We start from the raw sequence: 15,197 nt of genomic DNA, 5'->3' as shown, positions 1-15,197 counted from the left end.
GAGGCCTTGTGGCCCTGGGATAGCCTGTCTTGTGAATTAAGACATTACAGTCGCAGCCTGGCTTTACCATTTGCTATATGTAGGACAGTGACTACTAACCCAAAATAATTAAAATAGAGCCAAGAGCAAAAAGCAGTTTATTTAATTCCTGCAGGAAAAGGGTGTTGCCTTCACTAGTATAGTCTAGTGAAGGGAGGCAAAGCACAGGCAACACAGCAGGGTTTTTTGATACCCTGAACTTGGGCCCCAGCTGTCCCTGACTTAGGACTAGGGCTCACAATTTGTCACGGGAAGCCAATCCACCCTCAAAGAACAGGAGGACTGTAGATTACAAAGCGGTTTGTGTGAGATTAAGTGAGGGTACAAGCAGGAGGTGAGGGGTTTCCTGGAACTGTAGCCTAAACTATGGGGGCGGGGGGTGTCAGTTTTCTGAGAAGGCTTCGCATCCATCCCACTTAACTTAGTTTCATGATCTTAAGGATGTGACCTTGGAGAGGCCTCTGGGAGCAGACTAGGTGAGATCTCCAGTTGAACTCTTCAGTGTCTGTCTCTGATGGAGAAATCATTTAACTGATGACGATCATTCATTGGAGTCCTTGATGAGAGAACTTTCAGTAGAATCATGGTCATTTTCCAGCCAGTTTGGGAAGTGAATAAGTGGGTGGTGAGGAAGTCGGAGCCAGATTGTTAGGTCAAAACTGGTTTGCTGGAGTTAGTTAGGAGCTTATTGCTCAGTGCCAGGCATCTGGGTCAAAGAAAAATGAAAAACAATTCTTCCCCCAAGGAGTTTGCATTCTAATGGTGGAGACCAGTGCCCAGGGGGTGGATGGTAGACTTTGCAGGAAGGGCAGTAGTCCCTGAGGAGGGGAGCTCTCCAGGAAAAGCTTCCTGGAGGAGATAGTGCTGCAGCTCAGTCTTAAAGGAAGCCAGGACATCTAAGAGTTAGAGGTGGGATGGATCAGATGTGGAGCTTCAGGTATGGTGAACAACCATGGGCCGGTCTGGCTGCACTAACTGTATAATGTGTATGGATTTAGAGGAGGGGAAACAGAAAGGTTTCTGTTTGGATTTTGAGGCATTCGGGAGCTACTGAAGTTTATTGGTTACAAAAGTGACTTGGCAGTGCTCGGATTACCTGCAGTGGGGAGAGACTTAAAGCAGACCATTTCCTGTTGTTGCAGGAGTTGAGGTGAGAAGTGAGGAGGGTCTGCAATTAGAGAGGGGACTGTGTAAGTGGAGAAAAGGGAAGACATTCTTTAGGGAAAGAAATGGCCAGATTTAGAAGCTCATTGGATATAGGGGGAGGGAAGAGGAGGCCTACAAGGTTCTTGTTAACATGGGTGACTAGAAAGGTGCTGGTGGGGTACCTGGAAGTGGGAGAGACTGTCCTTGACTTTGGGACCCGTTGAATTGGAGACACCTAAGCTGAGTGTAGTTTCAGTGCCCACTAGATGGCTGGCGACGCTGAGCGGGAGTTCAGGAGAGGAGAGTTGGCTAAATCGATCTGGGAATCATCAGAAAGATAATAATTGAACCCATGGGAGTTGATGAGATCACCAAATGAGACAGTATAGAAAGAAAAGAGACCAGAGCCTTAGGGGACAGACACCAACAATTAGTGTGTGTGACATGCGGAAAGATCCAGCAAGGGAATCTGAGGAGGAGTAGTCAGACAGGTAGGAGGAGAATCCGGAGATCAGAGGGTGCCCAAGAGGAGAAGGTGGACATGCTCTGGGAGGCCTCAAAGGTTGAGGATTGAAGATGGAGGGAAGTGATGGAGATTGAGGTTGTGGGGCAGGGAGAGAGAGAGAGAGAGAGAGAGAGAGAGAGAGAGAGAGAGAGAGCGAGCGCTTGATGGATTGGACATGGGGGCAGGGGAGCCTCAGAAGGTTATGTGGGCCAAGGCTCATACTTGGCATGTCCACACCCAGGCCATTTGACCACTGTTTCTCTACCTTTTCCAGGATGTGTGTGTTACAAAGCCCTATCATTGCAGGAGATGTGATTAGTCTGTCTTCTGTAAGGAAGCTTTGCATCCAGTATTGTTCCCTAAAGTTTTTTTAGCATTGAATTTTTTATTTTTTTTGCTGAGGCAATTGGAGTATTGAATTTTTTTTTTTAATAAAATGTATCTTTTGCCAATGGGGAAAGGTTAAAAATAAACCTGATTTTTATGTATTTTGAAAATTTCCCTCAACTTCCTGTTAATCTCCAAGTCTTTTGTATATTCTCCAGGCAACTTGGACTAACATTTATGGTTTGTACAACCAAGAAGTTTGGGAAATGCTGCCATACTAGAATTCTCTCTCCCAACCAAATCATTGGATCTTTGTTGCTTGAACACAGATTTCTGATTTTGGCCCTTGGGCTAGTTATTCTTCCAGTCTGGCTTGCCTTTCCTGATCTTCTCTCTTTAGATTCTAGGATTCCTTTTTGGCCCAATTTAAATCTCACACATACACATCACTCACCCTCTCTAAGTCCCTAATTCCTTAAAGTATGGTTATTTCACATACGCAGTGACATTTACAATTTGTGTGCTATGGATTTCCCCTCCATCTTTCTCCATTTAGGCTGCAAACCCCTTGCTAGCCCATGTTTTATCCCTTTGTATCTCTAGCTCTAATCCTGAGGCTGCATTCAATAGTTGATGAATAAATGTTTATTGTTAAGGGTACAGGGGTATTCATAAGTAGAATATAATCTTAATTTGCTCCAAAGGGGGCAATCATTTCCTGAAGGGACCTTGCCTGTGCCCTCCTCCAATGGTGGACTTCTTGTAGATGGCTTTGGCCAAATAGTAATTTTAGTTGGATTAAAAATTCTGTCTAGAAAGATGATTGTGAATGTTTCCTTGGGGGAAAAAAAGGAGAAAATTAATTTTCAAATATTTCTTCTTTGTCACAGGAATTAAGTGATCTGCAGCGTGACCCTCCTGCCCACTGCTCAGCAGGACCTGTGGGAGATGACTGTAAGCTTTGCTCTATTGCTCGCTTTTTGCTTCTCTTAGTATTGAAGGTCTGAACACTTGCTGATGACTCAAACAATCCTTTGTCTGTTTCAGTGTTCCACTGGCAAGCAACTATTATGGGACCTGTAAGTATATGCTTCCTCTGGATAAACCTTAACCCTCGGAGCCAACCTGCTCTCTTTGTAGGAGTTATTCTCTTAGACTGATGACCCCCTCCTCTACCCCCAATTAAGAGGAAGTGGCCAGATTTGACCCCCCCCCCCCTCCTCCCACCTACCAGATTAATCCTATGGGGCTTGTTGGATTTCTTAGTAAATAATCTGATAACATTGCTCTGATTTTCTTGATTCTCCAAATTACCGATCAAGACGTGTTATTGCACCACAATCATTAGCCAGCACTGGGTTCTTTCTCTTTCTTTTTTAATCTTTTCACCCTAAAAAAAAGTTCATTTTCTTGATGGAAAGAGTACAATTATCCATATTCCACACATTTTATTAGCTTAGAAATTAAGTTAACCCGGTAATAGAATTTCCCAGCTCACCTTGGCAGTTTGTAATGAGCCATTTCATTTCTTTCTGTCCTGAATGAAGGCTGGCTGACTGCATCATATACAATGCTTCTGGTCAACATTAGTTGACCCCACAGTTCACAGATGTTTCATAATAGACTTTTCATCATTATTGCTCTTGATCAAGAAGATTCTTTGACCTTTACTGGGCTCCTGGGCCTTCCTAGCAGCCCTTTCTATTTCAAAGTAATAAAACCTGAACAGTTTAAATCTGCCTGGGGGGAGATCGGGATGGGATGGCTGCTCTAGTGCCAGCTCTATTGGCCGCCGTGTTCCTCTCCCCATGAGCTAAATATGATCAGTTGTGAGTAATTAAAACTTTATTTTGTTCTAAAATCCTGATTACTTAAAAGAAATGTCAAGACTGAACCCAGAATGAGTTTCCAATTAACCATAAAATCATAAGTGTTGGAGCTGGAAAGGACCAGAAAGTATAGTAGTAAGAGCTGTGGCCTTGGGGCTTGCCGGTCCTGGCGCTTGTGTTGGCTGTAAGCAGCTCACTTCTTCTCCCCTCCTCAGTCTCCTTGTTTGTAAAGCTGGAGGGTGTCTCTACATCATCTAGCCCTCTTCCATCATTTCCAGACAGTGGAGGATGAGAGCGGTGAACTGATGGTGCCCAGAGTTCTTAATCTAGTTAGTGGAAGAAAGAACTGAGAGTCTCTGGGCCTTGACTTCCAGCCAGTGTTCCGTCCCTAACTGTACCCATACTGCCTCTCTTGAAATGCCAACTTAGAGTGAAGGTTTCTTTCCTTTTTTTTTTTTTTTTTAAAGGGAGTAACAAAATATATTTTCTAAGGAAAGTCAGTAATGAACAAATCATTTCTATTTGTTATTTGCTGCCTATTTAGAACAATAAGGGTAATGGAATTTTGAGGTCCATCAATATGTGCTGCATGAACAGTAACAGTTCATAATTTGCCAAATTTAGGGGTGTCACATGCAGTACCAGGGGTCAGTTGGGGCTCTTGGCTGGGCAGCACCTGAAACATCTGTCAGCAGAGAGAGGTCACTGAAACTTAACTTTGGGGAACCATTTTTTAAAATTAATTACTCTTGATGAACTAGAATAAAGATATATATCCTGGTGGATGTGCATTGGGAGTATCCCCATTTAAACAGCATAACTGATAGTCCTATTGATTACTACAGCATTAATATCAGACTCAGTGACTTTAATAATGGTCCCTAAATGGAAGGGTTGTATACTAGTAAATCCTGTGTTAGCTTATTCTTTTAAAAAAAAAAAAAAAAGTTTATTATTATATTGCAAATACTGGTAAAGCACATTAAAGGGCTGATGTCAGATATTAAACCCCACTCTGTAGAACTGATAGGAAAACTGCTGATGTGTGAATCCTAAAGGGGATGTCATTTTACTTTTTGGCAAGGAGGCTGCCTTGAGCCAGCACCCATCTTGTGGGTCTGGAAAGAGTCTCCTTTTATTGATACGATGGAGTTTTGTTTGAACTCCCCTACCCCGCTCTGAAGCTGTAGTCTGATAGGTTTGTTTTGTTACCAAGCCAAGGTTGGGTGTTTAGATGACATGACAGGATCCATTTCATTTCAGCCTTTTCTTGTAGGAAGAGTGCTAATTGTGGAATTCAGAGACTCGGGTTCAAGTTTCCCCTTGGCCTCTAGCAGTTTTTCCAGGAGCAGGTCCCTTTCCTGATGGGGGGATCTTATTAGTCCATCATTCCATATCCCATTCTCGGGATAGATGGGAGATTGTTCTATCCTCCATCCCTACCCCACGTAACACCAGTGCTGTCTTGTAAAGACAAAAGGAAAAGATTTATTCTTACTAGTCTTTTTTCTCCAGTTGATTACCACTGCAGAACATTATCCCCACCCCTCAAGGCCTGTTTCTGTGGATATCAACACAGATCTCTTCTCACTGCTGGATCTGTTTGTGTGGGAGGTCTGATAGATTTTTGTGTTGCCGTGTGTGTTTAGACAATCTTCCTCTATACCTGGAAAAAAAAGGTATCTTGTAAGGAGTGTAGAGTGAAAGTCAATGGGGGAAATATTCAATGATTTGTGATTATTGTGAAGAAGTGGGAGGTCCCAAAGTGATGTACATCTCTTCTTCTTGCAGCCCGACAGCGCGTATCAAGGTGGAGTCTTCTTTCTCACTGTACATTTCCCAACAGACTATCCTTTTAAGCCACCAAAGGTAGATGTGTATTTCAATGAATGATCCTTTTTCTCCCGTGTTGGAAATTTTAAATCTCCTTCATTTTGTCAGCAACAGCATGAGAGTCGACACACTTCAGTTTTATTGCCTGGCTTCACTGGAAGCTATGTCTGGTTTTGATTTATTGATTCACTGGTCCCGGAATGTATTTAAGAAGCTTTGTGACTCTTGTGTTATTGTAGTGGCAAGAACTCTGAAATCTGGGATAAGATGCTGACTCTGAGATTACTACTAGCTATGTGGCCTTGGATAAGTCATCTTCCCTTTTTTTGGGGGGGGACGGGGGAGAGATGAGGCAATTGGGGTTTAAGTGACTTGGCCAGAGTCACACAGTTACTAAGTGTTAAGTGTCTGAAGTTGGATTGGAACTGATCTTCTTGACTCCAGGGCCAGTGTTCTGTTCATTGTGGCATCTAGCTGCCCCAAGCCATTTAAATTCTAAGCTTCAGTTCCTGATTCTTGGGGCTGCTTACCTCATAGAATTGGTGCAAATAGAGACATGAGCTGTACTTTCTTATTTGATGTTTGTATCAATGGGGTGTTTGTGGAGGATCTTTAAGCCAATTACCTGACTTTATAAGTCTTGAATTGATGATGTATAATTAGATTTAATTTTGATAATGATTTATTATTAAGACAATGTGTATTTGCATAATATATAAATACATTTAGGGCCAGGGATTTCCCTCGTCTCACTTTGCCATGAATTTTGTCTTTTGACTTAGGTAATCATTGAATCATGAGTTCATATTTAAAGAGGGGTGATGGGAAGAGTCCTTTTGGATTTCACTGAAAGGGCTTTACTTCAGAACTGTGGAGGGAAGAGTTTCCACACTGGAAGTTTCCTATCTCCACTCAGGAAATCAGTTTCTGACTCCCTCTTCTTCAAACTCCAAGCCAAAGCTCTGGCCATCAGCCTTTTTAGCTCCTATTGTATACACAGTTAATATTGATCAGCTTAAGGCTTGGAGAAATGGGAGAAGAAGATGAAAAGAAGTAGAGAAATGGGTGTTTAACAGCCTTTCCCTGGATTACACTTATTCTGATCAGTACTTTGAGGTACCCCATCCCTTCACTAAATATTTTTCTACTAATATTACTGGGATTAAAAAAAAAAAAAAAAAGCTTATCCCCAAGTGAGTTGATTGGTACTTTGGTGTTCCTTGTTCATGGTGGTATTTTTTTTTTACTCACTAGGTTTTTATTTTTCTTTAGATTGCTTTCACAACAAAAATCTACCACCCAAACATAAATAGCAATGGAAGTATTTGTCTTGACATCCTGAGGTCACAGTGGTCACCAGCTCTGACTGTATCAAAAGGTAACTTCATTTATACATTAATAATGTTGGGAAAAGTCACCAGGCAAACTGAGAACTTAGATGGGAATTACAAAGTGACTGATGAATGAATCTAGTGACCAAAGCCTCCATTCCCAATTTTCCGGTGACTTGCTTCTCTTCAGCTCTGAGGACTTGGCCAGGGAGGTGGCTAGGATGCTCTAAATAAGAAACCAGGGCACTTTTTAGAGTGGTTTGGGATGGGATGGGGTGAGAGGGGGAATCACCCTGACTACAAACAGCCTTGGGAAGAAGACTTGTTTTTGTCTGGTTTGGTGTCTCCTTGTTCTTTAAAAAAAAAAGAGAGAGAGAGAGATGATATGAAGAGGCTGCCCTGAGTCAGCCAGTCCTCAGACCTGATTTTAGTGTGAAGTACTGGCGTTATTAAAGTGAGAAGCCAGTTCCAGACTGATTATAAAAAGAAGAATGTTCAGATGGGACTGACTGAAAAACCAAGCTTGTGTGGAATGAATTTCCAAGTCACATCTCCAGAGGATAAAAAAGTTTATCTTTTCACATTTAGGGAGATGTAGACAAAATGATTTTAATTAAAATTCTGGTGTTAATTTTCAAAACAGCAGCAAAGGCAGTTACTGACTTAAAACAATTCCTCATCATAACAGATGCTGTAAATGTACCTGGAGATAACTTGTTCCTTTCTCAGTTTACTAGATATACAGGCCCAAGCCACAAAGCAATGAATCAACCATTGCTGTTTACCCGACCAGGCCCTACTCTGACATTGTTTACCTGGGCAGTTATTCCTCCCTCACCTCCTTATAGTGTTTAGGCTTACATTGTGTAGGTGGAGGATACTTTTTCATGGGTTACTTGGCATCAGTCAATTACTTCTTTGTTGGGTATGTCCAAATTGTAAAATTCTTCTCTGGATTCTCTCGGTAGAATGGTATTTCTGGCCCTCTCTGAGTTGTGGCCTATTGAGGTGGGGCTTAAAGACAGGAGTCCTTGCCTTCCGAAACTCAGGTTAGCCTGATTGATAATGGAGGCCATTCTCTTTGGTTGGAAAGACCAGCCTCTAAAACTCCAGAAAAGCCAAAGAAATTGTTACCCTAATAGCATTCAGGTAAAAAACCCAGAATCCTCTCTTCGTGCAAGTGTTATTTTTGAGTTGTTGCCCGACGGTAACATTTCTATCAAAGTGATGGAATCTGTGATGGATTAATTAGGTAGGCCCAGCTAGCTAGCTGGTGCAGAATGGCAAATTTTCTTATCTGAAATGTTCCAGTGTTTGTGACTGTCCTTATTTCAAAAACAACAACCACCTTATGATCTGAATACTGTGTACTTTATTTATCAAAGATTGATTGACATTAACACCCCATTTCTTGGATTGGTGGCGAGATGCATCTCATTTTACATAAATAGCTGAGTGCGAACACTTACACAAGAGATGGCGGCCTGCCAAGAGGCTGTCTTCTGACACTGTTGGCTTTATTTCAAGAATATTGAGCATCATTGGCCTCTGGAAACTTTGTCCTTTGGATTTCAAAACGAAAGTGTTGTTTCTGCCATTCTCGTTTACTTTTTGAGGTGCCCTTGAGGCAAAGGGAGACTTTTTATGCCACTGGAGACAGGTGGAGAAGAGAAAGCACTATCTCCTTTCTCTACCCCTGCCCCACTGCCTTTTTAATATAATATTTCATTGTATTTGTTTAAATATTTTATTTCTTCTGAATCCTAAAACTTTCTCCACCCCTTTTTACATAAATATGATGGAAGTAAAGCTTCCCTGAGTTCTAAGCTTATATATAAGGGAACTATTTTTATGATATCCCAGAAGAATTATTTTATTATTTTAGTTAGTGTACATGGCTGAGTCCTGGTAGATGGAGGGAAAACTGTCATGGGTTTCTAGCACATCAGCTTTTATTTCCCCCTTTTCCTTCCAACTGATCCCACCCTGTCATGTATCACCACCTGTTTGGGGTATATAAAAAGAGGAAATGGAAGAAGGGAAGATGGGGTGTGAGGGAGGTATTTCATAGCTGTTTGCATTTACTTAGAAAGGAAGGAGTGTGATTAGTGTTTCCAGAAGTAGAAATGGCACCCTCCCTCCCTAAAGGAAGCCAGTAATGTAATGTTGTCATTAAAGCCTCAGCAAGTTGTGGGAACCTTGGCAAGATGTTAGTTATTGACTCTGGGTTTCACAAACTGCATACTCTACCCACATGACAGGTAATGAAGGGTTGACCAGTGCTATTCTCCTGTGAGACTGTGGGTGGGCCAGATGGCAGACAGATTGCCCACCAGAGTTTGGACTGATAACTCTTAATTCTATTGGCTGGCATGCAGACTTTTGGCATTCAAATAATAGACTTAGAATATGAGTCTCTGCTCATCTTTACAAGACATAGAGTTCAGGGTTCAAGTCAGCAAGTATTTAATAAGTGGCTCTTGGTCATAAGCAACAGCTCCGCAGTCTGCTGGGTGTGAGCCCCAATGAGATGTGATGCTGACACTAATATGTGATTCTGGATAAGACTAGTATACAAAGGAGTCGTGATCAGTGTTGGCAGATGGAGTTTTCCACATGAGGAAATCAGAGGTTCTCTGGGTACCAGGTGCTGTTTTGGCCTAGGTAACACCAAAGTATATCCCAAAGTACTAGAGATACAGAAATGAAATGTGACAGCCTCTACCCTCAAAGAAGTCAATAGAAACAGTCACTTGAAGAAATTGTTTATTCCCTTTGCTATTGGGGAGAGGGGGGGATTATAGGTAATATTCAGTTACTTTCAAGATTGTGTGTGTGGGGGGGTGTGATTCCTAAACAAATTGAATTCTGGGTGTAATTTAAAACTTTGGTGGCTGGAATCATTTAGAGAGGCGAGGTTGCATATTGTTTAGAGAAATGGACTGAAAAATCAGGAAGAGCCACATGATCTGAACTTCAAGAAAAGGAGGATGAAAATAATGTCTGCATTCCAGAGTTACAGTATTGATCCACTGAGATACGGTCTCTAAAGCTCTTTGAAAGCCTCCGAGATAATGTCACCTCTTGTTCTCGTTGGTCATCCAAGTCCCATCTAGTTGGCATAGCTGGTCCTGGGATGAGTGACTCTGTTGCTTACTATTCTTCATGTTCATCATCATCATCATCATCGTCGTCATCAACATCAAGCTTTATTATGGAGATTTTATGGAACATTTAAAAATCTAAACGAGCACTTGTTCAGTCAGCATATAGATGAGACCTTAGGTAGCTTCCTTCAACTAACTGATACTGGTTCATATGTGTTTATCCAGTAGCTTGACACTTTGTGAATGTGTGATCCAAGATCTGTACAACGGTTTGAAACAAAAGCCGGCTGATGTGAAATTCTCCTTTCTTTCTAGTTTTGTTGTCCATATGTTCACTACTTTGTGATCCAAATCCGGATGACCCCTTAGTACCAGATATTGCACAAATATATAAATCAGACAAGGAAAAGTAAGTATGTGTGGCCATTTGCTTTGATTGGGTACATTTCTGTCCATGTACTAAATAAAAGAAACAAGATTTTACAGATGTATTTAAATGAATTAAATTACTTCTCAGGAAAGCAACTGTTTACTCATGGCTTGAATCTACTCCTTCTTCATCTTCCTTTCCTTATTTTCTTAGGTGCTCTTGTCTTCTTTTCTGTGTCTAATGTCTGGTCTACTCTTTTTTTCCCCCTCCAATATGTTTTTATTTATGTTGTTAAATATTTCCTGATTACATGTAAAGAAATGTTAGTGTTGGTTTTTTAAAATTTTGAATTCTAATTTCCCTCTTCTGTCCCTCCATGGGAAAGCGAACAGTTTGCTATCCGTTATATGTATTTATATTGATCTGTTCCTGAGGGGCCTGTGGTAGGAGAAGAAAAGCAGGAGGTTTGGTTCCAGAAGTCAGGTCTTCTGGAACCAAAAGACCTGACTTCTCCTAGCTCTGCCTCCAGTTTTCCTTATTCTGGAAAAGGGGCGAGATAGAGTAGATGACAGTCCTTTCCAGCTCTTAAATCTATAATCTTTTGATCCCCTTTTTCTGGCCTCCCTTTATTCTTTTTGAAATAATTTTTGTTGATGTTTCCCCTTTTTTGCATTATCATAGTTATCCCTGGGATTCTTCTCCCTTTTCTTCCATTTACTATCATGCGATTTAAGAAAGGTGCAAGTCAGTAAGCAGTTATATGAGTGGGGTCTTTCCTTGATGTGTTACATGTTGAAAATTTTTTGGACTATACATTTGTATTCATTTCCCAGAAAGAAAAAATAAATCCATGTGAATCCAGACCTTTAAACAAACAAGCAACCCCCCCCCCCCCAATCGTTAACCTTCTGTTTTGAAGTTGTTTAATTTTGGTATTTTATTTTCAGGGGTTCACACACTCCCTGATCTAAAAAGACAGATCCTCATGTGTCTAATCTAGTAGATAAGATTTTTTCCTTGGAATGTGGGTTCTTTATTCTCTTTTAATTGGTACCTTAACTTCATCCTGAGTTACGGTAAGTTAGTGGAGAAATTCATCTAGATTTGGAAAAAGAGTCGAATTTTCAATTTTGTGAATTCAGATATATTTGTAGCTCCACGGGTCAAATGATGTGACCCTGCCATTGACCCTTGGGTAGATTTTTGGGGTTTCATTTAAAGATGTCTCCATGTAAAGCCTTAGAACAGATATACACATGGTCCCGTATTTTTACCATAACTTTTTTTGTCTACCCACAGATATAACAGACATGCGAGAGAATGGACTCAGAAATATGCAATGTAAATTGGAAGCTTTTTTCCTATATCCCAGAGTACTGTAAATTCTAGGTTTTTTCAATATTAGAAGTAAATCGAGCACCGTTTACTGTTCCAGTGTACCCTGAAACCCTTTGATTTTTACCCATTTGAAATGTGTTTCTGGAGCAAGACAAAACAAACTTCCAAAAATAACCTTAAGACTGTGATGAGAGTATTTATCCTTTTGTATGCTTTGCAAAAGACATTTATTATGGTTTTTAAGATACTTGGACATCTGCATCTTCAGCCTACAAGATCCACAGTGCAGTTGTAAAGCAACCAAATTATTTTTTGCTGATACTAGATGTTTTTACATGAGATACTGTATGTGTTTGTCTAAGATGTCGTCAGTTTTATAAATCTGTATTCAGATTTCATTCTTTGTTAGCTCACTATATAATTTGTATTTTTTTACTGTATAGACTAAATATATTTTATTTACCATGTAAGTCAACTCATTAGACGTTCTCTTCCTGTGCACAGTATTGACAAAATACAACTGCTAGTAATGAAACGAATGAACGCTTTGCCTCCTTCTCTTGCTTAGGATATTCCGTAGACTGATTGCAGATTCTTAAAACCTAACATGATCTTTTACACTGTAATTCTCAGTATGCTGATTATGGAGAAACACTTGTTTTGATTTTGTTGCATACTTGACTTAATTTTATTGCAATGTGAACTAATTGCACTGCTAAGTAGGAAGATGTGTAACTTTTATTTGTTGCTATTCACATTTGATTTTTTTCGTACGTACGGGCAATATAATATTCTCACGGACCTTTTACAGATCTTACTGTAGCTTTTTCCATATAAATAAAATGCTTTTTCTACTACTTGTCATGCCTGTTTTTACAACAAGACTCATTACTAGGTCTATGAGAAAGGATCTGAATATTGTATATAGTTTTGCATGCAAATTGTTGATGAGGAGTACTCCAAATTTTGAAAATAAGGTCTGCCTTATTCAGAGTTCATGTATTTAATTTTCATTTGTTATTATTACATTTCCTGTATAAATCTTGTCTGACATGAAATTAGCATCCCTTAACAGGAAATCATTGTACTAACAAATAATTCCTGTAACTCTTGCTGTAGAGCAGAATTCAGAATATTGTGGGTCTGTCATGATCCTGGTGTTGAGGCGCTTTTGTTTGTTTATCAAAGAACCAGAAGGAATCTCTTAGGGAAGATGATTTCCCCGTTATGGTAGGCCTGTGGGATGGACCCTGAGGATGGCACTTGTAGACATGAGGCCTAGTTTAATGAATTAGTCAAAGCTAATATATGTCTACAGGTGCATGTTTTAAAAATCAGTTTGTTCAGTAGGTCTAACTTTCATTTTATCCTCAATATTTAACATAGAATTACTAATATAGTATTTTAGAAATGGATTCTCAATTTTGAATTAAATCGATTTTTTACTATAGAAGTTTTAAGAAGACACTAAAATCATGCATGTTTGAGTCTATTTTTGTGAGTAGCTTGCTTCCGAGCCCCAAATTGACTTGTGTCAAACTTGCATTATTGCATAACGAAACCTTTGAAGAAAAGACATTTTCTAATCATTTGACTTTACAAGCTAGTACCGACTTCCATTTGTCTAGTGAGGGACGGTTTTGGAAGCCCTGCATCATGCTCTCATTCGGTCCTCATGATGAAGCCCATGAGGGGAAGCAGGCCGAGCGGGAGCGAACGCTCCCCTTGGACGGAGATACTTGCACACGGTCACACAGGAAGGGAGTGATAGAGCCAGAATTTGAACCCGAGACTTCTGATTCTAGGGCCAGTGCTATTCCCCTACACCAAGGTGCTATTATTATTATTGTTATTATTATTATTATTATTATTATTGGTGTTGTTTTCTTTTTTCACCGCCTATGTCTTTAACACCGTCATTTTTCCTGTAGTATTGCAGTGGTTCTCTAAATGTACACCTCTTTGTGATGGATTTATGACAATAATTTAAATCGGTTGGCTATCTTCTGGATAGAAAGTTACAGCACAAATAAGCTTATGAAAAAAATAGAGATGTCATGTGTTTTATAAATGTATGTAAAATATTTAAATGAATTGTGAAATGGAAACTTAAAATGTGATTGTTTAAAAAAAAAAATCACCTCATCCTTTGAGTATTCATGGTCGAGTCATCTGAAAGATACTTTATATTCTGGGCTACTTTCTCACTGAATTTGAAATGGGGTTGAGGTAGCTAGAACGAAGCTCTTGGTCTCACTGGGGTTGGATAATTAATCTACTTTGGTAGTAAAAGACTTTGTTGGCTGGAATATCCTTATAGCTTTTGTTTTGTGACATTCATTTATGGAAGTATCATTTTTTTTCTTGCATTAAAGTTTCTGAAACTTGAAAAAAAAAAGTGTTTTCTTTTGCTTTATTTAATTGAGTTCTCTTTCCTTTGCTTTACTAGTTCTGCTTCATACAGAAAAAAAGTCACCAATCTGTCTCAAAATCGAGACAGGTATAAAAAGATGTTCACCACCAGGAGGGGCATAATGACGGGGGTCACATAATCAGTCTTCCAAACAGCACCTTTTAAAGCCCAAGGACCCCTCTTGTGATTGGATGGAACAGAAGGGAAATGACCTTTGAAGGCTCTTTAAAACATTATAGTTTTGGCTTCCACTTCTGGAGATTCTAGACTCCCGAGTCTTTTTAAATTAGTATTTTATTTTTCCCTAATTACATATAAAAACAATCGTAGACTCTCAAGTCTTGATAACCCCTTGGTATTAAGTTGAAAATTATCTTGGCATGGAGCGAAGAAAGAGGGAGTGCACCTTTGGTCCCATTGTTTATAATTCTGGCACAAATGTTTCCTGACAGTATCTGATGGGGAAAAATGAAACTTGTCAGAATTCCACTACTTACCCACCAGTATTGAGAACCTACATTGATAAGGAGATGTATATAAATATGCAGAAAGCAAAGAACCGAGCTTCAAATGAATGAATCCCCTTTCTTATAACCCAGCTAGTCGTGAAAAAAAAAATTCTTTACATTTTACCGGTTTCTCTGCATGTTTGATCAATCCTTGGCTTTTAACAGGAAGAATGGTCTTAATTTTGTATTTTAAAATGCAGGAGATACTGAGAAATGAGTTTTCCCTGTGGACCGTGACAGTCCATAGCCAATTTGGACTTGATTCAGAAAGTCAGTCTAATTCTGGACAGTTTTTGAGCTTTATCCATGGAGCAAAACCACTAGTCATGCTATTTGTAGGAAGTTCAATTTGAACATTCCCAAATCTGAATGATCAGCTCTTTGATTTTTGCCACGATACGATCTGAATATATTTCCTGTTCTCCAAAGCTAATTTACAAATATTCCAGA

The 15,197-nt window shown here is 39.8% G+C and overlaps 1 protein-coding gene across 1 annotated transcript in view; it reads left to right on the top strand.

Annotated features, from left to right (window-relative positions):
* The window catches only part of UBE2D1 (ubiquitin conjugating enzyme E2 D1), a 36,434-nt gene extending 22,222 nt beyond the window's left edge, over positions 1-14,212 (top strand). The window contains exons 2-7 of the mRNA XM_031956961.1: positions 2,908-2,971; positions 3,065-3,096; positions 5,638-5,715; positions 6,952-7,057; positions 10,433-10,526; positions 11,787-14,212. Coding sequence (XP_031812821.1) covers positions 2,908-2,971; positions 3,065-3,096; positions 5,638-5,715; positions 6,952-7,057; positions 10,433-10,526; positions 11,787-11,832 — 420 coding nt within the window. The 3' untranslated portion in view covers positions 11,833-14,212. The remainder of the gene's footprint in view (positions 1-2,907; positions 2,972-3,064; positions 3,097-5,637; positions 5,716-6,951; positions 7,058-10,432; positions 10,527-11,786) is intronic.
* The last annotated feature ends 985 nt before the right edge of the window (positions 14,213-15,197 follow it).

This window comes from Sarcophilus harrisii, chromosome 2, assembly GCF_902635505.1.
Source record: "Sarcophilus harrisii chromosome 2, mSarHar1.11, whole genome shotgun sequence".
Taxonomy (NCBI): Eukaryota; Metazoa; Chordata; class Mammalia; order Dasyuromorphia; family Dasyuridae; genus Sarcophilus; species Sarcophilus harrisii.
Note: the sequence above shows the minus strand (reverse complement) of the source record. Positions and strands in the feature narration are given on the sequence as shown.